Source organism: Myotis nattereri (assembly GCF_964212035.1).
Source record: "Myotis nattereri genome assembly, chromosome: 3".
NCBI lineage: Eukaryota > Metazoa > Chordata > Mammalia > Chiroptera > Vespertilionidae > Myotis > Myotis nattereri.
The window spans coordinates 170,448,141-170,472,440 of NC_138077.1; the positions used below are offsets into that span (position 1 = coordinate 170,448,141).

Genomic DNA, 24,300 nt, shown 5'->3' on the forward strand with positions numbered 1-24,300 from the left:
TTTCCAGCAGAAGTGAATGAGGGAGTCATCCGTCTACTGAATGTACACAAGCCTTTTTCTTTTATTTGGGGTGATAGTTCCTTTTAATGACATTTTTTCCTGCCCGAAACTCCACAGGAGCCTGGCACTAGGCTTGGAAACAGAGTGCCTAAAGTCGCCATCCTGGCCAACGCAGAGACTCAGCTGAGGGATCTACTGTGTGTGATCACTCTTCCTTTGTAATTGATTTCTAATTGTATTCCACAGTGATCTGAGATGCTTGATATGATTTCAATCTTCTTGAACTCGTAGAGACTTGTTTTGTGTCCTAACATGTGGTCTATCTTTGAGAATGACCCATGTGCACTTGAGAAGAATGTATATTCTGCAGCTTTGGGGTGAAATGTTCTATAAATGTCAATTAAATCCATCTGATCCAGTGTGTTCTGTAGAGTCACTGTTTCCTTGTTAATTTTTTGTCTGGAAGATCTATCCAGTGAAGTCAGAGGGGTGTTAAAGTCCCCTACTATAAATGTATTGCTGTCTATCTCTGCCTTAAAATCCCCTAGAAGTTTTAAAATATATTTAGGTGCTCCTATATTGGGTGCATATATGTTTACCAGGGTTATATCGTCTTGTTGGATTGATCCCTTTAGTATTATGTAGCGACCTTCCTTGTCTCTTGTAATGGCCTTCATTTTGAAGTCTATTTTGTCAGATATAAGTATTGCTACACCAGCTTTTTTTTTCATTTCCATTCGCATGGTAAATTTTTTCCCATCCTTTCAAGCTCATCTTGTGTGAATATTTTGTTCTGAGGTGGGTCTCTTGTAGACAGAATATAGTTGGGTCATGTTTTTGTATCCATTCAGCTACCCGATGTCTTTTGATTGGAGCATTTAATCCATTTACGTTTAAGGTTATTATGGACAGGGACATTGCTACTGTAATTCTTTGAAACAGATGACTCTGAATAGAGAGAGGCTCCAGCACAGGACTGAAACAGATGACTCTAAGTGAAGAGTACCTCCAGCACAGGACTGAGACTCTAAGTAGAGAGTGGCTCCAACACAGGAGTGAGTTTGTAAGTAGAGAGTGCCTCTAACACAGGAGTGAGACTCTAAATAGAGAGTGCCTCCAACACAGGAGTGAGACTCTAAGTAGAGAGTGGCTCCAACACAGGAGTGAGTTTGTAAGTAGAGAGTGCCTCCAACACAGAACTGAGTTTGTAAGTAGAGAGTGCCTCCAACACAGGAGTGAGTTTGTAAGTAGAGAGTGCCTCCAACACAGGAGTGAATTTGTAAGTAGAGAGTGCCTCCAACGCAGGAGTGAGACTCTAAATAGAGAGTGCCTCCAACACAGGAGTGAGACTCTAAGTAGAGAGTGGCTCCAACACAGGAGTGAGTTTGTAAGTAGAGAGTGCCTCCAACACAGGAGTGAGTTTGTAAGTAGAGAGTGGCTCCAACATAGGACTGAGTTTGTAAGTCAAGAGTGCCTCTTACACAGGACTGAGTTTGTAAGTAGAGAGTGGCTCCAACATAGGACTGAGTTTGTAAGTAGAGAGTGGTTCCAACACAGGAGTGAGTTTGTAAGTAGAGTGCCTCCAACACAGGAGTGAGACTCTAAGTAGAGAGTGGTTCTAACAAACAGGATCTAGATTCAAAGTAGAGAGTGGTCCTGGCACAGGACTGAGACTCTAAGTAGAGTGGCTCCAGCACAGGAATGAAGTAGATGACTCTGAGTGAAGAGTGGCTCCAGCACAGGCTTAAATAAGATTTTTGTCTTCTTTAATCTACCTCAAATGGCTGGATTCAGTGTTTATTATACCATCTCGAATGAGTGTATGCAGTTTTGCCCACAATCCAATAAGATGAGTCAGGCACAGGATTACATAACATTTCTTCCTGGGTTAGATGACCTCATAAAATGAACCTCAGTAAAATGACTCAAAGTAAAGTGTGGCTCAGGCACAGGAGTAAATCAGATGTCTTTGAGTAAAGTTTTCATTTGCATGGAAATTTTTTTCCATTTTTTCACTCTCGTCCTGTGTGAATCTTTTGTTCTGAGGTGGGTCTCTTCTAGATAGCATATAATTGGGTCATGTTTTCATATCCATTAAGCTACTCTATGTCTTTTGGTTGGAGAATTTAACCCTTTGAGTGACAACCAATATCCTAGGAACTATGCTAAAATTGCCAAGGCATTTTTGCTGATTTTATAGCAGTTTAGGAAAAAAATTATGAATCATAAGTACATGAAGTTACATATTCAAAAACTTAAGGAAACCTTTACTACATTTGTTTTCTGCACTTAGGTACCATCTGTCAATAAAGAGTGAACTACTAGCATCTAATAGTGACACTGCAGGAAGAGCGCAATAATGCTCCTGGCACTTTTGGCGAAAGACAGGAGGAGCGCGATAGATCGCACTCCCTGTCACTCTAGGTTTTAATCCATTTACATTTATGATTATTATTGACCAGTACTTATTTATTGCCATTTTAATTCTGTATGTCTAGGCTTCTCTCCGTATATATTTCTTCTTCTCGTTACAGCAGTCCCTTTAGCATTTCTTGTAGTGCTGGTTTGGTGGCAATAAACTTCTTTAGCCTTTTGTTTTTGTCTGGGAAGCTCTTTAGTTCACCATTTATTTTGAACAACAGCCTTGCTGGATATAGTAATCTTGGTTTCAGATCCTTGCTTTTCATTACCTTGAATACTTTATGCTATTCCCATTTGGCCTGTGGAGTTTCTGATGAGAAATCAGATGACAGCCTTATGGGAACGCCTTTGTATGTAACAAATTGCTTTTCTCTGCTGGCTTTAACATTCTCTCTTTGTCTTTAATATTTGGTATTTTACTTTTGATGTGTCTGGGCATGGGCCTGTTTGGGTTCTTGAATTTGTGTGACTTTTTCCTTCACCAGGTTAGGGAAGCTTTCTGCCATTATTTCTTCAAAAATGTTCTCTATCCCTTGCTCCCTTTCTTCCCCTTCTGGCACTCCTATTATACGAAAATTGTTATGTTTCCTGTTGTCCCACAGCTCCCTTAAGCTGTCCTGTTTTTTAATTGTTTTTTTTTCTTTTTGGTTCTCTGATTGATTTTTTTTTTCTACCCTGTCTTCTAATCTATTGATTTGATCCTTAGCTTCTGCTAATCTACTGTGTATTCCTTCCACTGTATGCTCTTTATTAGTGCTATGTCATTCTTCATAATTATATCTTTTCTCATGCTGTTGAACATCTTTGCCATTATTATTCTGAAGTCTATGTCTGATAAATTTCTTATCTATATTTCATTTAGTTCTTTTAGAGAATTCTCTTGTTCTTTCATTTTGGGCTTCTTTTTTTGTCTCCTCATTTTGTATACCTGTTTGGGTTTGTGTCTCTGTATTAGATAGATCTGCTACTCCCAATCTCTAGCACAGGACAATGTCAGACGTGTTTTGTGACTGGCCCTGAGTATGCTGTTTGAAACTATCAGCACTCCACAGCTTGTAGCTCCCTCTTCTGGGGCTGGGTGCCTTTGTATAGGACTTATAAGCAAGTCTTAAAGCTAATTTTGATGCTTGAATAATTCTCTAATCAATACTAACTGCAAATTTATGATGCACTATTTATTTATCAGAAATTAGGAGGTGAATACTGATGCAACACACACACAAACACACCCCAAAAGGTTCGGAATATCCCTGTCTTAAATTAGCTGGTAATAATTCTCCATGTTGTAAATACACACCTGAGAACACCTCACTTAAAGTTTTAAACTGGAAAAAAATAGTGTGTATGTGTGTGTACAAATATACCATGAGGCTGCCCAATGCCAAAGGTACCATGTGTGATAAATTCCTGGACACACCTGTAAAACTGACTTAAAAGAGAACCCACTGGATCTTTCACTTAGCTTTAGGAATTTGGATTAAATATGTTGTCACTGAGAGCTAGTTTTAGGACACAGGCCCATATTTGGAAAGCTAGAAGGTCTGCAGCCTGCAGCCTTCAGCACCCAGTGTATTTTCTTTCCATCCCCACAATAAGATATATACTTTGTAAGTATCCTCACTGTTTTTGCCTCATCCCTGACTCCATTCCTGTCCAATGCACAATCAAAATAGAGTTATTTTTCTATTTCTAGACAGCAGACCTGCCAAATTTGGTCTGATTTATTTATTTATTTTTACTTAACAGATATTTTCTCTAGTCACTCAGAAGAACTTTAAACTTTGTGATTAGTAATGTTAAGAATGAATAATTATAGGAACTTGGGCAGAACAATGACATAATATATACCTAGAAGAAAATGCAATGGCTTATGTAATACATTAACAATAAAGAACTTAAATTAAAAAAAAAATGCAATGGACTCTCCATTTGGCAAGCCCCTGACTAAGTCACATGCATGCCTTAGGGTCAACATCAAAAAGGAAAGAGCTACTCAAATTAGACTTTGCCCATGCCAATAGATCACCACTCCTAACCACCTTATTCCTTCTGCTATAAAGTGACCCACCAACCAATTACCCTAATAATAAACCCAGAACAAATAATCCAAATGTACTGATGTTATCTGCTGGGAACCAATTCCAGCATGTCATAATTTCAAGAGTTTCATCAAAAGGGTGATGAAACTTGGGGACTCAACAGGGTTGAGTCACACATATAGTCACCTGTTGGAAATGGCTAAAGGCATTTCCCCAAACCTGAATAGGAAACTGATTGTGGCTGCCAGACAGCTAAACGGCATCTTAATCTACATGTTATTGCCTCCTACTGGCCAAACACCTGAACAGCCGTAGGCTAATTCCCTCATTCTGACAATGCTTCTGTACCCTTTGAAACCTTACCCTTTGAAGTGTATTATCTCCACCTTGCCTTAGGACAAATTGTGTTAATAAAAGCAAGGGTCCAAGACAAGGAGGGAGTCTTCAGTTCCTTTAGCTGAAGGTCCTCTGACCCCCAATGCCTTTCAAAATTATATCTCCTCTCCGGACTCTTTATTAATCTCTGGATTTCTATGCCATCTACGCACAGCCCCTTTTCCAGATTCCTGAACCCTTCTTGATGCTAGGACAAGAACCTCGGCAGCTTTCAGTTATAAATCTACCATAGGCTTGAAAAAGAGCCAGCACAGGATAAAAGTTTTAGATTTTTATGATTAGTGCAAAGTTATAATAATTTCTGACATGTAGCTTCTGTATCTTATTATCACTAATGGGGGGCAGATACTTTACTCTCATGCACAGATTAATTCTCATGATAATCCTACAGGGTAGGTCTGCTTTATTAGATTAACCTCACCCCATGGCCTTCAAACAGTACCAGGTACAGTGCAGGTGCTAAATAACTGTCTGCGGAATGAACAGTGGTGTGTATATATAGTGTAAGCTCCTGGGAGGAGTATACAGACCCCTCACTGTGTTGTAGCCAAGGCTACTAGTGGTCCTTGGCCTTGTTTGGGCCTGAGGTCAATTTAGGATACCTGGGATATGCTCTATAGGTTAGCTGGAAGTCTTGTAGGAAACTAAATATCATAACAGCCACAGCTACGTTTATTTAATATTTATGATGGAATCCTGGATCTTATTATCACCCCCAGGCCTGGAGAGATCAAATAATTTACACAAATAAGTTCACAGAGGTTAGAAAAATTCCAGAGTAGGAATTTGAAACCACATTGGTTGAAACCTAAAACCCACACATACTTAAAACACTATGCTATATTGCTTGAGAGCACCTCAAATCATTCATTAATTAACCAGACAATGCTCATTCCTGAAGTAAATACTTTAAGCAACTCATTTGGGTCTTTTTTTCCTTCGAACTGCTGGGAGAAGCTTTAGGTGGAGGCCTGTGAAACACATTACTTGGCCTAAAAGGGACTCCTCTGAGCATTAAAAAAAACAAAGAAAAAAATAGTACCATCAAAATTTGTCCCAGTCTGTGATGGTCACTCTTCTTGTCATGCTTTTGTTTGCCAACATTAAGAAAAACGAACAGCCCTAACTTGCCGGGAGCCGGTCCATCCTTGCTGTTTCAAGGGACCTGGCATATATAGCATACTGTTCTTAATATGTTTGCTCCCCTTAGCGCTGTGTGTTTTAACCAAGGTCACCTCTCCGAGAAAGGTTGTTTCCCCAGGTAGGAATTTTTCCCTGAAGTCAGGGAGGGGATGCCTCTCCTAGAAAGGTTGTTTCCCCAGGTAGGAATTTTTCCCTGAAGTCAGGGAGGGGATGAAACTCCTTAACTAAGTGCCAGGCGGGTAGTTAATCACTTCAACTACAAACAATCATGCTTAAGCTACATAATCTTTACTCCCTGGAATGGAGAGAAGAAACGCCCTAACCTTTGGAATAGAGATTGATAGGATTGGAATCAACTGGTATAAATACAGTTGAAACAAGACAACAGCAGACAGAACTTAGGAGACAGAGAAAGAGAGAGAGAGAGAGAGAGAGAGAGAGAGGGAGAGAGAGAGAGAGAGAGAGAGAGAGAGAGAGAGAGACAGAAATTGGCACAGAACCTACACAGAACCTACAGACAGAAGAACTTCGCTGGAGAGAACATGGCAAAAGATCCTGGACTGAACCTGACTACAGAAATTGGCAAGAGAACCTGACTAGAACCTGGTGACTGAACTTGGCTGGAGAACCTGGACAGAACCTGGCTGGAGAACCTAGCGAGGGAACATGGCTACAGAACCTGGCTGGAGAATCTGGAGAACCTAGCAAGAGAACATGGACACAGAACCTGGCTGGAGATCCTAGCCAGAACTTCGCTGGAGATCCAGACCAGAACTTGGCAGGAGACCCTGACAAGAGAACCCGGCTATGATGATCAACTGAACGCTGCCTCCGTGTCATTCCTACTTCGCCGGCTTCGCCTACACCTTTGGGGACCCCTGGACCTGCTGGGGTTGGACCCCAGCACTAACTGGTTTGGCTCAGTGGATAGAGCATTGGCCTGCAGACCAAAAGGTCCCAGGTTCGATCCCAGTCATGGGCATGTACCTTGGTTGCAGCACATCCCCAGTAGGAGGTGTGCAGGAGGCAGCTGATCGATGTTTCTCTCTCATTGATGTTTCTAACTCTCTCTCCCTCTCCCTTCCTCTCTGTAAAAAACCAATACAATATATTTAAAAAAAAAAGAAAAGAAAAACGAACAAAGAACACAGAAGACAAATGCTAGCCATCAAAACAGGCTTCTGCTCAAGTGCAGTGCAGGAAGATTTGTAAGAAGAGGTTTAATGAGGTCTCTACTCACAGTTTTAAAGCTGGAACAAATGTCAACATCTGAAAATCAAGGGGTTTCACATAAAAATCCAGATTTCTGGCTTCTCTTGAAACAGAAGATCTGGCAACACAGGGCAGGACTTCCTGTCTGGCAACACAGGCTGGACAGAAGAGCAGCTGCCTCCCTGCTGGAGTATGTGCTCTTGGGCTAACCACACCCTGCAAACATCCTCCTTACCTCACCCTGGGGGCTTGCTGAGTCACAGTCACTGCCTGGCCACTGCTGGGCTGACGTTCCTCTCCACTATTTAAATAGCATCACCATCAAAACTGGACTTAAACTCTAGAGCTGGTTTGATGGCTGAAGAATCAAGTAGAAACACTTCCACTGAGGTAGATGGCACCTACAGGCAAATGGCATCCACCAACTAGCCAATCCTCTTTAATACCTAAGAGGTCAGCCTTGTCTACTGACCTTACTGAATCGTGGGAAACTTTACACTCAGACAGCCTGTAATATTGGTCAGTTTCTATGCTGGTTGGCAAATTCTAAGATGAGCCTGATGACTGACACCCTTGCATAATCCCCTCCCCTCTTGAGTGCAGGCATGACCAGGAATTCACTTCTAACCAATCGACTATGGCAAAGGTGATAGTGATTTTGCAGATGTCATTAAGGTCTTAATGTCAATCACAAGGGAGAGCTATCTGATTAAACCAAAAGGGAGGGTGGGCTTGATTAGTTCAGAGGAGACCTTTAAAGCCTTCCCTGAAGTCAGGAGTTGAAGAGGAGGTGCTCTCCTGCTGGCTTTGAAGAAGCAAGTGGACATGAGTTCTACAGTTGCAAGGAAAGTGATTATGTCAACAATTAGAGCTTGGAAGAGGACTCCAAACCTCTGATGAGACCACACACCTGGCTGACAGCGGGATTGCAGCCTTACACAATCCTAAGAAGAGAACCCAGCTAAGCTGTATCTGGACTCCTGACCCAGGGAAACTGTGAGATAATACAATAAACGATGAGATAATAATATACAGAAACAAAAAATGAATATGCTACCTACCCCCATTAGTTGCAATAGTTACAGTAACTTCTTTCTTTCAAAGTCCCACCATATGCCAGGCACTGTGCTTTGCATTTAGCAATGCTCTTAGTTTTAATGCAGATACTATACAGAGCTTAAAAATATATTCTTTAAATTTATCTCAAGGATACATTCACTAAAAACCACACACACACACACACACACACACACACATACCTACAAATAGATTTTCAAATATAAAAGGGAAAATAACAGAGATTCCTTTCAGTAGTTTCAAAGTATGTGTCTTATTTCAAATATCCTTTCCATTAGCATGCACCCTAATTCCAGATCTTCTTTAATACACAAAAATTAAATTAGAGTGCCTTTGTACATTTTAAGAGCTATGCTCATCGAAATGACAGCTGGTTAGAGGATGGAAGGATTAAGGCAAGAACTCCTGTGGCCCCATTTTACCTGCACAGGCGCACAGGTCCTCCATTCTAAGTCAAAGAGGAGGCAAGGTTGACAATTAGCATTAAAAAGGATGTGGGTATTCCCTGGGGACGTAAATGGGATGTGTCCCTATGAAAGGGGCAGGAAGAGGAGCCTCTGGGAGTAAAGAAATTGTGCAGACTGAGCACTTGGATTGGGAAAGAAGAGAAAATCTAGTAAGAGCCTAGTATTAGATGACATTATGACAACACACAAAAATTTTATCCCAAGTCAATTAAAAAAAATCCCTCTAGACATGGCTGTGTGATGCATTTATAACATATTCCTATCGCCACCCTTTACCCACTAGTTTATCAGTCCTCTGGGGAAATGCGCTTACTTGCTTGGGACTTCGTGTTGTTGTTTGTGCTCCGAATCAGCTGAAATGCCTTTTGAAATCCCACGGCGTGCTGGGTTGGACTGTCCAAAGATTTGACGCTGCTGACGAAGGTGGACATCTTCCTTTTGGTCTCACTGGTGGCTGGAGACAGGAACGTCTTGTAGCACTGGTCCAGGGAGCAGGTCCTCACCGTGTCCGCCACAGTCAGCACTGAGATCTGGGTGGAGGAAAAAGGAAACCCCTTATCCGACCATGGAAAGGTGTGGATGGCTGTCTTTTTATTTGTTTTCTAAATTCCAGAAGAGCCCGAGGAGTGAGAAAGCTTACAGATTTCTGAGAGTTTAAAAATAAATGCCTGAAGGCACACATCTATCAATTTTGAAAAGGATTAGTTAAGGATTGGTAAGAGGGAGGGACCCTAGAGTTTGGTTTTTGTTCCAAGATGAAGTCAGCAGTATGGTGTTCACATATAATATTAAAAAAATTTTTTTTTCATGCAAAGAAAAGTCTTAGCAAGTACTAACCATCTTTGTTGTCCAATTGGAGGTGGGGTGGGGGGAGGGTAAAGATATAGGGGAGGTTTTAAACAATGACATTAGTGAGTAAAACTTTAGGATTTGGAAAAGTCAAAATGATGAAGCAGAAACTGCCCACAGGCGGACTATCATTAGCTGCAAACACACCTGTCTCTGAGGTGCCCTAGAGGTTAGGAAGCCTCCAGTGGCCTTCCCTTCTCCCTTCCCTCCCAAGCAATCTTCAGATAAAGTAAGCCATCCACCAGCATCCAAACCCTGGCCCTTTTGCTCCTTAATATAACTTCCAGTGTGAGAGTCACAGCTAATTAGAAGTCTTAAGAGGAGGCAGAAAGGAAGTGCAAGGCTCAGCTGAGTGGGGCTAGTTTTACAAGAGATTTGGAATCTCAGTTGGGCAGCTGCTTTCTCAAATACCAGAGTGAAAACTATATTGCTCTCTTCTCCCAAAGTCATCTTAAAGACGGATTCCAAACCATATGTCATCAAACACAGAGTGCTTCTAAAAAGGTGTTCACGGCAGATCCAAAGCCACGTGGGCCACGGCGATCATGGTCACCTTATCGTGTTCGTCGATGGCGCTGAGGATGACCTGGGCGGCATCCTTGGCGATCTGGAGCTGGGTGTCGGTGACGGAGGCCCCGTGGTCCAGGATCACTACTATGTGCTTGGACTGCGGCCGGACTGTCGAGACGTAGATAGGTCTGGAAGGAGGAGAAGCTCTCTGCGGTCAATCCTGCATTAAGTACAAGGCCTCACCCCGAGCCAGCTGTGAGCAGGTGTGCAGTCATGCTGGTGCCTAGGTTTCTCCACAGAGGGCAGGAGAATGCGAGATCAGCCCAGCGGGAGAAACTATCCTGGGGCCCTGAGATAACAGCGTGGGTCTGCAGACCAGGGGCTGGTACCCTGTGTCTCCCAAAGATGAAAGCGACTGGGAGACGGTTTTAAGCAGCAAACCCTTTGGAAGGCTGGCTTTTCCTCACACGACAACCCTCTCCTTTGCTTGTGGTGGTGCTGCTGCAGGAGTCGGACCGGTGGCTGCCTCAAGCTGCAGACACAGCCTCAGAGGGAGAAAGGTCCGCGCGCCTGCACTGGGTCCTCCTTGGCAGATGACAGAGCGGGACTTTGGGGAAACCTGGGCAGCCTATACTCAGTGAGCGTGCTGAGCGGCTCGGAATACAGGTCTGGTTTCTCTCTCGCAAGACGAGGACCACTGTGAAGAGGGCCTTTTAGGATTGAGGCAGCTCACGCAAGTCAGCCACTAAAAGGCCCCTTATCTACGCATTTAACATTGTGCCATCGGGGCTGTCCGAGCCTGTGATAGCCACTCTTCTGGCCGGGTGTTTGTTTGCCAACATTAAGGAAGGGGGAGGGGTGGAGTCCCAGGGAGAAAGGCCTCCCATCAAAGCAGGCTTCCGCCAGAGTGCAGTACAGGAAGGGGTGTGAGGGGAGGCTTAATGAGGTCTCTATTCACAGTGTTAAAGCTGGAACAAATTAGGGGGCGCTTAAGAAAGCAAATCAGCCTCAAGAGAATGCTCTACTTTATGGACACCCCTAAAAAACACTAGATTGTTTTTTCCTCTCTGGGAAATGTTAGATGCCAGTTGAGTCACAAAAGCCTGGGCACAAATTAAGACATACAGGCAAAATACCAAAACACCTGGCCAAGTTGACACTCACTGTTCTCCAGCCCAAAGTTGTGCATTAATACTAATCGATACCATTGAGCCAGTAGGGAAATGGGATTAAAAAAAAAAATCCAGGAGATGTGGCTCCAGAAATGAAAGAGAGAATAGAAAAGAAGAAAAATCTAACTCTCCCAACACTGATGACTGTGTTACACATGGAACTTTTTAGGTCCTCCAAGATAGGTGAATAGGTTTTATGAAAAAAGGACACACCTTCTCCATTCCAACTCAATTCACATCCTATTTAATAAAGAGGGAATATGCAAATTGACCATCACACCATCACAAAAGATGGCGGCGCCCACAACAGAGGCCAAGTTCCCATAACGAGCCTTAACGAGCAATCAGCAAGGACCTAAGGCTGCCTGACACTTGGCCGTGGCAGGGGACCTGAGGCTGCACCCTCCTGCCCGGTGGGGCTTGATAGGAGACCTCAGGCCGTGCCCCCCGCCCTGACACAAGGCCAGGGAACCTCAGGCCGCACCCCCCACCTGGTAGGGCATGATGGGGAACCTCAGACTGCACCCCCCACCCAGCGGGGCTTGACGGGGGACCTGAGGCTGCACCCCTGCCCCGGCACTGGTCCAGGGGACCTGAGGCCGCACCCCCACCCCGTGGGGCTTGATGGGGGACCTCAAGGTGCACCCCCCACCCTGATGCTGGGCCAGGGGACCTCAGGCTGCTCCCCCCGCCCTGGGTGACCTCAGGCCGTGCCCCCACCCCAGTGCCAGGGGACATGAGGCTGCACCCCTCACCCAGTAGGTCTGGACAGGGGACACTGGCTGTGCCCCCTGAGCAGGTGGGGCTTGACGCGGGCCCTGAGGCTGTGCCCCCTGCTTGGCACTGGGCCAGGGGACCTGAGGCTGCACCCCCATCCAGCGGGGCTTGACAAGGGTGGGGCCAGCTGGGTCTGGGTATCACATGATTTTGAGGCACCGTGAGTGGCCGGGGACTTGACACTGGATCCTGTGGCACGCCCCAGACTCTGACAGTAGAAAGATTTTCATACACATTTTACTAAGTTTCTTTCATCTCTGACACTTCTGTTATAGAGAAAGGGCAAATAGCAATGTTAAAGTATTTCCTCTAATTAATCCCCTTTTAATGTGCACGAATTTTGTGCACCGGGCCACTAGTAAATAATAAGCAGCATATGTGTTCACAGTGTCATAATGATGAGTGCGATATATAAATACCAACATATTTATGATCAAGAATCATGTGAAACCTGCCTGGCTGGCATGGCTCAGTGATTGAACATTGACCTATGAACCAAGAGGTCACGGTTCGATTCCCAGTCAGAGCATATGCCCGGGTTGCAGGCTGGATCCCCAGTGTGGGGCATGCAGGAGGCAGCTGATGGATGATTCGCTCTCATCATTGATGTTTCTCTCTCTCTCTTTCTCTCCCTTCCTCTCTGAAATAAAAAAATATATATTTAAAAAATAAAAATAGCATGCCATCTAATTTCTCTTCAGAGAAGCACATGAAAATTAGGTGAAGAGAAACTCAAGCGATAGCTCATTTAGACTCGGCAAAGTGGGTGTCTTGTACCAACTGCAGAGGTTCTGGCATCAAACATCTGACAATGCAAAAGGGGAACTATGGGGATTCCCAAGGAAAGAAGGAATCTTTGCCTCAGGGGCTCTGTGAATTGATGAGCCTTGTCCTACACACGATCTCTGTCACTGCCCTTCTGGCTAAGCGGCACAACTTCAAGTCATTTCCACATTAACGATAGATCTTTAATCCAATGTTTCCTAGACAACCTTCACACTTTGAGCAGCTGAGATATGGGTGTAAATTTCAAAAGGATGGCCAAGCATAATCTCCTGGCAGGAACAGTGAGCATCACAACCTCTGCTCGGAGACACGCTACCAATACGTCTTCCAGGGCTGAACTGTAGGCAAGGTATCACCGTGTTTGTCTCACCAAAGGTGTCTGATGCTCAGAGCAGTCTGGGTATTGCAAGCAATTTAATTTCTTTAGTAAATATCTTGTTCTATTTTGGCATGTTAGGTAGTCCTAGAAAAGCTCTGGGCTTTATCATGTGACCTTCCCTAGCATTTCCACAGTCAACCTAGTCCAAAGGCGAAATCATTTCAGAATAAATTCAAGTTTCTAAAACCGCAGCCTGGAGGCAGAGCCAGGTGTGTAAATGAGGAGCCAGTATTTCATGCAGATCGCCGTCAGGGGCAGTAATTACAAGGTTAGCAAGTACGTCAACATACCTACTGCGATGCTCATAGCTGCCCTTACACCGGAACTTGTGTGCTGGGAAGACAGTGAATATCCCCTCTTCCGAACTGAAATACTGCCACTTGATTCCAGGGTTGGATTTCAGGTTGTCTGCAAGAACTGGAGGAGGGGGGAATATGAAACACAACTGCCGAACCCACAGGTGCACGTAGGCATCACTCCGCGGGCATCTGTTTTGCATAAAATGCTTGTCGTATGAAGAAATTCCACTAGATAGGAGGCTGTAAATTTTCTACTAAACATTTTCTTTCTGTCCCTTAAAAAAAAACACATACCCCTATTAGAAAATGAAATGAATGTTTCAGTCAAGCGACGCAATTAATCCTAACTTTGAATGGTGACACTATATGTCCGGGATCATTTTTTCCAGCGTCAATGATTCATTTGTACTAATGCCTCCCCTCACGGGGCTGGTCCCTGTTGGGCCAGCGCACACTTTCTGGCTTGGATACATTCTCTAACTGTAGAAAACAGTGATGTTAACAGGCCTCGTCTCCAGAGGGACCAGATGTGTGGCCTTGACCTTGCTCACTGCATAATGAGGGAAACAGCACCGATGGTACTTGAAAGGCCAGAACCATAATCATCCGATGATCGCTCTGGAATGATTCCACGTGCCAGCACTGGATGGAGGCTCTCCTTTATGTTACCTCATTTAATCCATACAACAACCCTAGGATCATTATTTCCTACATTGGAGCTGAGGATATACGCAAGTGTAGAGAGCGTAAGCGATTTGCCTAAGGCTTCATCAGTAAGTCGTGGAGCTGGCATCCAAGCCTGGGTCTCTAGGCTCCTGTCTTCTTGACATCGTACATTGCCTCCTGTCCTGTGTGCACTGCATCCCTGTCACTGACCGGCAGCTGGAGTGACAGTCACCTTACTGTGTGCAATCCTGTCCACAAAGTCTTTCTTAACCTCTTTCCTGGACTCAAGAGTTCTCTCCTTTCTCTGATGCCCTTTTGCTCTGTTCCACACCAACTCGGTCGAGTATTATACACTTATTATGTGTAGGGTGCTGCCTTACATGCTGCAAAATATACAAAGATGACCCAAAAGCAAACCCTACTGTAATAGCCACGATACCAAAAGAATCACATACAGGGACATGGAGCAGAAGGCAATGCAACAGAGGAGGAGTCTGAGCAAAGCCAAAAAGAAAAGTGTGAGGTGCCTTTGAGAAAAACATAGAAAAACACGTATGCTCTGAGTGCCACGTGACCAGCTTTTGGACTGGCCCGGGGAGTTGGCAAACTTCTGTAAAGGGCCAGATTGTCAATGATTCTGGCTTTGCAAATCACATGGTCTCTATGGTATCTCTGCCACTGTAGTGTGAAAGCAGCCACGGACGTATGTAAACGGACTGGCACTCACCAATATATACAGACATGCTGGTGTGTGCTAATCAAAGCTTGTTTACAAACATCGGTGGCAAGCTGTATCTGCCACAGCACACTCAGGGCCTCACACCTTCAGCAGTTACCCTGCCCAACACACACCAAGGAGCCATAGCACATTTCATCCTCATAAAAGCCCCAGGAGTAAAAATAAAATGACCATCCCAAGTTACAGGTAAGGAACCAGGATCAGAGAGGTTTTGGACCTGCTTCAGGTTTCAGTGGACCACAATGCCCGTCCCCTCTCCACTCTGCCCAGCGGGCGACCTTCTTAAGGTCGTCACCTGGACTCGGGGACCAGGCTCTCTCCTGAGATGGATGGCAGGTGGGAGTGTGTGTTCACAGGGGGGAGGCTTTTCCTTCGCCTCATCTCCTGGGGGTCTGAAGGCTCAATCTTGACCTCATATTAGCCCTGTTCTCCAGGCAGCCCTGCCAACCCGGCAAGAAAAAGGCAAATGGCTGCCTTTGGAAGTAAAGGCAAACTCCATGACCTCATCTAAAAATAACATCTGTAACAATAAACAGGCTACAATGAGACTATTAAAAGGGGAGCCATTGAGAGGAAGAATGTTTTAAAAATAAATCACAATTCCTACAGTGCATGATACATTGAGTCTCCACCACCAAATAGCATGCCGGCTCCCCAGCATCACTGCAGCACAAGAGCTTAAGTATCAGGCAAGGTTCCGCAAATCCTCCCCCTGAGAACTCCTTTGGCATCTGATTAAATTTCATCCCTTATTCGGTACTAGCAGAAGATGATGGATATGATGGTAATGAGGACCCCAGAGCCCAGAAGCAATCTATCATCGTGGTGCGCACCCCAGGAGGGCCCCTCGCTGACCCAGATGTGCGGTGAACGAGAGCCCCATTATCCCCGCGGGCAGCCCAGAGGGGGCTTCTCCATTCACAGGAGTCAGGGAGGTGTTCTGGTCACTGGAAAATCGGGCGGGGGTCCCGCACACTCACTCTTTCTTCAGAAATGCTGGACGGCATCCAAGAAAAAGCTGGGCAGGTGCCCAGCAGTCGGCCCAGGATGCACAGCGTTAGGCCTTAAGCTATTCCCGGGCAGGTCCTGTATCTGTCAAAACTGCTCTGCACACCTACCTCAGACAGACCCCGTGGAGGAGGCAAGAGATGGTTTTTTCCTCACTGAAGCGTATTCCCGAAACAGAAGTTATCATACCCGCTGAATCCCTCCAGTATTTATCTCTTCCCGCCTTCTAGCTCATAGGATTGCAGTGAGGGTAACTTTTCGCTTCTCGGTCCCTGGATTCCAAGATCCCCGAGGGCGAGGTCTCTGTCTGAGCCACCTCTGTACCCCTGGGCAAGCCTCCAGTGCTTTCCACATCCAGGTACCCACTCGATGAGGGCTGCAGAGGTGACACCTGCAGGACCCAGGAGGGGGAGGGGCTGCACGGTCCTATTTCTCCGCTGTTCCCAGATACTGTTGCTGGATCAATTCCAAAATCTTATCTTCCTCTAATGCCAAATCCAATTAAAAATAAATTAAATACTGTGAGTACATCAGCACAGAGCAATGATCATTCTAAGTAGGTTTAAAAATAATAAATACTCCCTTCTCCCAACACCACCACCAAGTCAATAGATACAGAATAGACAGATAAGGGGAGGGATAAAAAGCCTGCTTGTCTGAAGATTTCATGGGACTATCCATGCCAGAATGTATCAACTGTATATTTTGAACATATAAGTTTATTAGATGTCAATGATACCTCAGTCAAGCTGATGTGATAATAAAATAGTAAACATTTATTGAGTGTGACATAAACCAGTTTTATATATGGTGTGCTGCTTTTCATGATTCCTCTGTGAGTTTATCATACCCATTTTACAGAGGCGGAGCGTGCCCAAAGCCACCAGGGTGGAGTGATGATTTGATGTAGGCATGTCTGCCCAAAGCCCTTGCTGTGGCCAGAATACCACAGTGCTTCTACCTGTCAATAAATGCATGCTGAGATGAGTCAGCAATCCTCGGATAACAAGCATACCGAGCATTTCCTGAGAGGCAGAACAGACATATATAAACATGTTGGTGTTACTCAATCAAAATAACTGGTTGCATTAGCTTGTAAAAATATAATGCAAGTAAATACAGTTAAGGAGACACGATGCGAAGGAATGATTTCACAACTGAAGTAAGGTGTAAGGCTAAAGTAACATTTAATCACGTGCGATTTAAAACAAACTGCTGAGTTGCTGAAAATGGCACCCACCAGTGGGGAGGCCGATGTCGCGGGGTGTGCCCCTGAGCCCACTGGGCTGGCTTAACTGGAACGTGGCACAGACACAAGCTACGGCTTGGCAGGCAGAGCCAACAGGAAGGACAGCACTCATGATTCTGAGCGACATCTAACGGAGAGTATATTTTAGACAACAGGAGGAGGTTTTATTGAACTGAGAAACTATCTAGCTGAGACCTCTGAATTACTTTGTCGGTGTTTTTTTCTTTGCCTGTCCATGGGAGCAGCCTACGTAAGCCATTTGGACGCAGGCCCAGTGCTATTCTGCACTTTCTATTGAATCCAGGTAGGCACTTAGGAACTAGAAGGGAGACCTGATAAATAGGAATGGACTCGGAATAAGAAGCCATGGGTTGAAGTCCCATCTCTAAGACTGGCAAGCCCTCTGACCTTAAACTTACTCTCCAGACCGCTTGCAGAGGCATCTTTCAAAAATGGAAACCAAATCACACCATGGATTTGCTTAACACCCTTCAGGGATTTCCCACTACACCGCTCCTAGTACTAAATCCAAACTCGATAGGGCCCTCTGCCACCTGGCCCCTTCCTACTTTCCTACCTCACCTTTCCCCTCTCCCCCTCACTACACATCAAGAGCTATTTCTTTCAGTTTGGCCAATGTGCCAAGCTCTTTGCACAAAGTGGTCTTTAGGTCCCGAATAACTCTTTTCACTCTCATAGAGACTTCCCCTCCACTAGCCTCCTCCCTCAGAGCACCCAGTGTTTTCCTTCATAGCAAAAATGGGTCATGTTCATTGTATTTACGTTTGAAGGTATTCGATTCAAGTCTCTGGTGCAGAGGAGCTGTAAGCTCCAAGAAGGCAGGAGCCAGGTCAGGTCTGTTCTTCACATTTCTGGTCTCCTGGCACGGGCCTGGTTTTTAGGAAGTGCTCCGTCAGTATGTACTGAGTGAACTAGTGACTGATGATCTTGGTCAAGGCTTTTCACCTATGTCCCTGCCACCTCCCCAGTTTATTGCCCCCTCCCCAACCCCCTGCCAAAAAAAAAGTCAGAATGAGAGATAGTAATAATAGTGATCCAAGATTAAACAAAATGTCCAAACAGCGCCAAGAAACACTTAGATGAGAATGATGGAGAAACTTAACCTTGGCATTTAAAAAATAAAGAGCTACCTGTGATGGCACCTTACTCTTCAAAGGCAAACTCTACCCCTTCCATCCCCCTCAGCATAGCCTTCAACAAATTGACTATTTCTCCCTCATACAGTTTCTATGTGAATTCTGAGCAAAGACAAACAATTGTGTAATACCTACTGGCTTATTTTTCTTCAACTATCACACACAAACTTATTAGAAAAGCAGCTAAAAAGCATGCCTTTCCCCTTTTCTTTACAACTCCCATCACTGAGGCTCAAGATCTGCCTGCACACAGTGTACTGAACTGTCTGAGGGTAACTCTAACCTATGGGCCCCAGAGTCCACGGCCCCAAGTATCTTCCCTCCAATTTCACCATCTACATCTAACTTGTTCTAAACGCATTGACCTCTTCAGTGAAAGCCAAACCAACAATGTTTCCGCACTCTTATCTACGCTCTTTCATGCTTCTGTCACCCGGCTGATGAGAAAGGGTTGGGATACAAACGGCTTGTAGTTGGGCTGTGACTATTGTTTTTCTCAACATATTCTCCACCAGGGGGTAGGCACAAGAAGAAAATGCTCTGTAAGAGAAGGCTTGCTGCTTCCCACCTCAAGGAACTCTGGGCTTTCCAATGCCCAGCCCAACACCACCAAGCAAAACACCCACAGCTATCTACCTCCCACGGCTTACCGAATACCAAATACAAGAGCTGTCCTAAATACACAAAGTTGCAGACATATAAAAACACTCCGACTTCCCCAACAGACCAGAAATTACATAGCACCTTTCAGTAATATTCTGTGCAATAGCCCTCATTTCGGGGGTGGATAAAATAAATTAACATTCTGAAGGCTCCTAACAATTTCTGGCGTTATACCCTATCACATCTTTCCAATGCCTACTCCTCGCTTGCATCCGGGGTATTGCTTTACCATGTTTTCAGGAGAGGCTGTATTTCATGGACCCCCCAGACATCGTTTATGCTGCTTCAGAAGTGGCAAACATATCCAGCTTTTAACCAAGTAAAGTACCAAGCACTTCACTAAGCCTTTCATATGTATTACCTCAGTTAGTTTTACAACAATCCTAAGAGGTAGGTTTTATCTATTATTCAGGCAGCTGGCGAGAGCCAGAATGTGGAGGTTCACCCAAGAGATATTACTGTTCCCGTTACAGAGTTAAGGCTATTCTGACTCAGAGAGGGAAGTGACTTGAGCACTGAGCTGAATGAATCTGGAGCATGTAGCACAGTGATTCCTCCGGATTATACTCGCTAAAGCCCATCACCCAAGTTACATTAATGACTACGGACCCACCTACCTCACGGTATTTATTTCAGTATAATGTTAAGTAGAGGAATCCTCACAACTCTGGTTCTGTTCCAAGCTTGTCATGTCTGTTCTAGGCTCATTCTATCATGTAAAACAACCAGTCCATTCTGTCCTTCATCCAGTTGCAACAGCCTGGTCATGGGCACAGAATCCAGAGTAAACTCCTGGGAAAATCCATAATCAGTGTGGGATCTACTACTCTACCCTCTTCCTTTCTAGCAGACCATTCCCAAAGGATCCACAGGTCCAGGTGGTCTTCAAACATTCCCGGAAGGAGTAAGGGAGAAAGAATAACAGGATGGAGGTCTCAAGCCTGGCTGACCATCACAATCAGCATTGAAAAATACAGATTCCCAAGCTTCACCAAGCCAACATCCTGGTTCACTTGGTCTGAGCTGGGGGCCAAAAGGTAAGTGTTCTTAACAGTGCACTCCAGCTAACTCATGATCACTCAGGTGGGACAACTGGACCAAGACATTAAACTTCATTATCCTGTTGCCTCAGTTTCACTTTCTTTCTACACTGTTTCTCTGTCTTTGGCATATAAAGACTAAGTATTCCCAATTTAAAAAATATTAGCAGCAGCAAGAACAATAAAACCCTTCATCTCTCCAACCTTTTCCGAAGTTTTCAGTGACTTTTCTTAGCCAAGCAGCTTAGAAGAGTGGTGTACACTGATTCTCCACTTCTTCTTCTTCTTTTTAATGTGTTTATTGATTTTAAAGAGAGAGAGGAAGGGAGAGGGAGATAGAAACATCAATGAAAGAGAACATCGATCCGGGGTCTCCTGCTCGCCCCGCACTGGGGATCGGCCTGCCACCGCAACCGGGCATGTGCACTGGATTGATGGATGACCTCCTGGTGCATGAGTGGATGCTCAGCCACTGCACCACACAGGCTGGGCTGATTCTCCACCTCTTGCCATCCCACTCACTTCTCACCTGGTCAATTGTTTTTTGCCACAGCCTCTCCCCAACACTCTCTCCACGTCTGGGGGACCTTTAATAGTCTAGCCTGGTTTCTCCTTCTTCCAGGCCAACTACACTTCCATCCATTCTCCACAAGCTCTCTTATCTCCCCTGCTTCCAATCTTATCAGTTGGTTGATTTCAAGCTAAAAACAAGTAAAAACAAAAACCAAACCCCAACAAAACCTTTAGGCTGGCTTAACGCTATCTTCATTTTATGTTCCTTACCCCCTCTTACACAGTGATCCTACTATCTGCACTTTTTTACAGATTCCGAAATGGGAAATGTGCTTGCCACAAGCCTATCTCCTGGATAATTCCTATTGTCTTTTAAGACACAGCCCAACCTCACAATCTGGGTCAAGTGCCAGGGCTTATCCTCATCATGACAACACTTAGCACTGCATTGTGTCTGTCAGCTGATTTTCCTCCTCTTCCGGAGGCCCCCAACACACACAAGTATACAACTGGCTGTGAGCTCTCTGAGGGAAGGAACTCTCCTAATTATCTTGCCATAGTACCATGCGACCATACAGCTGTCAGCTGAGAGAAGCTCTTCATGAGGGAGTGCGAGGAAGGGGTTGGGGTTCATCCTGGGTCTCAGGCTTCGGTGAAAAGTAAAATGAAGCTGCTATCAATTGACATGAAACATGAGCTGAGGAGGCGGTTTGGGTAGGAAGAGAGAAGGTTATAAGTTTGGCTTTAGGCATAAAGGGAGTGAAGCATCAACAGGCAGGATGCGGTGGTGGAGCTATCTGTCTTTATCTGCAGCAGTCTATTGTGGGGAAGCCACTGAACTAGGAGTCAGGACACAGTGTTTTGAGTCATGTTGGTAGCAGTAGTTTGTTGTTAGACTTTAGAGAGATCAGTTAACATCTCTGGGCCTGTTTCTCAGCTATAAGATAGAGCAGATTCTTTCTTTGGTAAAAATGAGACAAATGTATAAAAAGGTTTGTGAGGCCCTAAGAAGCGATGGGTTGATTTCTTGTGTACAGTGCGTGTCTGGACTCAGCACAGTTGGTTTCATGTGAATGACACTATTCACCTGCACAGTCTGTGTCACTCTATACGCCTGAGACATTTATGTGCGCTGACTTGCTGCTAAGCTAAGGAAACTAGTGCTACCTTACAGCAAATCACATCCACATTTCTTTCTTCACTAAGGTCCTTCCAAAGTCTTGGTTATCCTATCTAATAAAGAGGGAATATGCTACTTGACCCTCATGCTGTTGCAAAGATGGCAGCGCCCACAGCCAATAAGGAGGGAATATGCTAATTGACTGCCCCGCCCTCAAAGATGGTGTCACCCACAGCCAATAAGGAGGGAATATGCTAATTGCTGCCCCGCCCACCAAGATGGCGGCACCCACAGCCACAAGATGGCGGCGCCCAGTCCCCTTAGCCCCGCTGGGGTGGCAGACACACGGCAAGGCTCGGCCCACCCCCAGGCGGGCCCGGCCACTCCGTGCCTGCCTCTGGTGTCCCCCAGTCCCCTCTGCCCCCCAGCCACCCAGGGCCAGCCTGAGGTGCAGGCAAGCCTCAGATGGCGGATGCCCAGCTGCCCAGGGCTGCCCAAGGCGCAGGTAACCAGGGCCGGCTGAGGCTTGTGCAGCGGTGTGATGGGGCGTCACCTTCCCTTGATCGCCGGGTCGCCTCCCACCCCTGAGGGCTCCTGGACAGTGAGAGGGGGCAGGCCGGGCTGAGGGACCCCCCTCTAAGCATGAATTTTCATGCACCGGGCCTCTAGTTCCATTATAAAAGCGAGGTGACAACATTACGAAGAAGATCCAAGTTTGTTTCATTTATTCATTCACTCAATAAACATTTGCTGTGTACTTGCTATGGGCAAGGCACTGGATTTTTTTTTTTTTTTTGTGAGCAGTAGGCACACAAAAAACAAATTAACTAGAGCAGAGGGTCAAGTAGATGTCCAATATAAAAAATTCAAATTCTATAATGAGATGAGCCACATAGTAAAGTAAGAAACAAGAGTTGTAGCTGGGCCACCACAGCCTTTGGGCTCTCTGGGTGGTGGCTGGGGACTCCGCTGAGACTGTAGCTCAGCCCGTTTCTCCCACTGCTCAACCCTGCTTCCTTCTCTTTCCCCACAGGCTGCCAGTCCCCATCTCTGAGTTGGCCTCCTGGTAAACCCAACAAGCTACAACAGACAAGGAATTCTCATCTTTGCCACAGGGAAGGTGGAAAAGAGGTTGGAAGAATGAGCAATATTTTATAAGTCAGAGAAGGCAGGATGTGCATCTTAGGATGAAACAATAATATGAACGAATGTATGGAGGAGGGACAGAGACTGGTGATTTGAAGAAATGAAAGTGATTCCCAGAGGGTAGAGCTCAGAGGGCTTACGGAGGAGAAAGAGGAACAGAAGATGGAGTTGAAAAGCCTCCACCTTTATCTTAGAGGTAAAGGGAAGCTGCCAGAGGGTTTTGAAAAGTGGAGTTACAGAGCAGGTATTTTCAAAATACCAACAGTATGCAGGATATACTGAAGAAAAAAAAGAGGGAAGAGGAGCAGGGAAACCTTTTGGGACATAGTAAATAATTATTCCTCTAGAAAGGCAATGAGGACCTAAGTGTGTGGCATCTGCAGTGCAGAAGCCAAAGGAGACTCAAGACACATCTGTGAACTACAAAGTCTGAGCCAAGTTTCCCCTTCAATCAAGGGAGGACAATGAGACCTATGTCACAAACCAGTGTGATGAGCAAGAAGAGGTACACACAGGTAAATGTCCAGGGAGGGATCTTGTACACAGTAAATACCTGACAAACATTCATTCACTCATGCTTTTATTTGGTCACTGACTCAAGTTTACTCAAAACTGTTAAATAAAACCTGGAGTTGCACTGGGTGGAAAAGGCAAGAAAGAGTTCCCAGTATAACCAGGATGGGGTTACCGATCATTGGGATAATGAGCCAGATTGGGAAGTAAGTTTAGAGGAAAGTTTGTGTTTTAATTTTTGAGTTAACTATAGGATAATCATAGAGAGATGTGTGCCCTGAAGTTGGTTACACAATAAATAAACCCAGAAATAGGTCGTGGGTGGAGATGAAGATCTGGAATTCAGCAGCATGTGGTGGGAGTTGAGACGCTGGCTAAACTGACAACATTCAGGGAGGTAACAGTGACGTCAGGACAGTGGAGACATCGACCCTTCGGGACAGAATAATGGAAAAGGAGCCAAGGAGAAATGGGAAAGGACTGAGCAGAGAAGTAAGAGGATAAATGGAAACCAAAGGATGACAGTGAGAAGTTTACATGTCAACTGCCACACAGTGGTCAAGTAAAATTGTGGGCCATTTAAAATCTTTCAAGGGAGCAATGATATAGTGAAAAACTGGGACATTCTAAATGTCGAAGTGGAGTAGATTCATTAATTCAACAATATTATGTAGTCACTGCTACAGTGATACAGAAGTATATTTATTTACATATTAGAGGCCCGATGCACAAAATTTGTCCAAGGAGCTTGGCCCTTGCGGCCCTGGCTGCCTCGCGGCCCTGCCCACTTGTCGTTCAGAAGGTTGTTCTGCCATCTGGTCTAATTAGCATATTAGCTCTTTATTATATAGAATGCACAGAAGAATGTTCAGATACTTTGCTAAGTTAAACAGGCTGTATCCATTATGACCATATATGTTATAAGAGAGTATCCTATATACTAAATGCTTAATATGCAA

At 45.0% G+C, this 24,300-nt stretch overlaps 1 protein-coding gene across 1 annotated transcript in view; it reads right to left on the minus strand.

The window, feature by feature from the left end:
• Window positions 1–24,300, minus strand: part of CACHD1 (cache domain containing 1) — a 137,332-nt gene that overhangs the window by 51,287 nt on the left and 61,745 nt on the right. Inside the window, exons 4-6 of the mRNA XM_081085711.1 lie at window positions 13,519–13,645; window positions 10,158–10,302; window positions 9,069–9,285 (exon numbers count right to left, since the gene is read on the minus strand). Of these exons, the coding sequence (XP_080941837.1) occupies window positions 9,069–9,285; window positions 10,158–10,302; window positions 13,519–13,645 (489 nt within the window). The remainder of the gene's footprint in view (window positions 1–9,068; window positions 9,286–10,157; window positions 10,303–13,518; window positions 13,646–24,300) is intronic.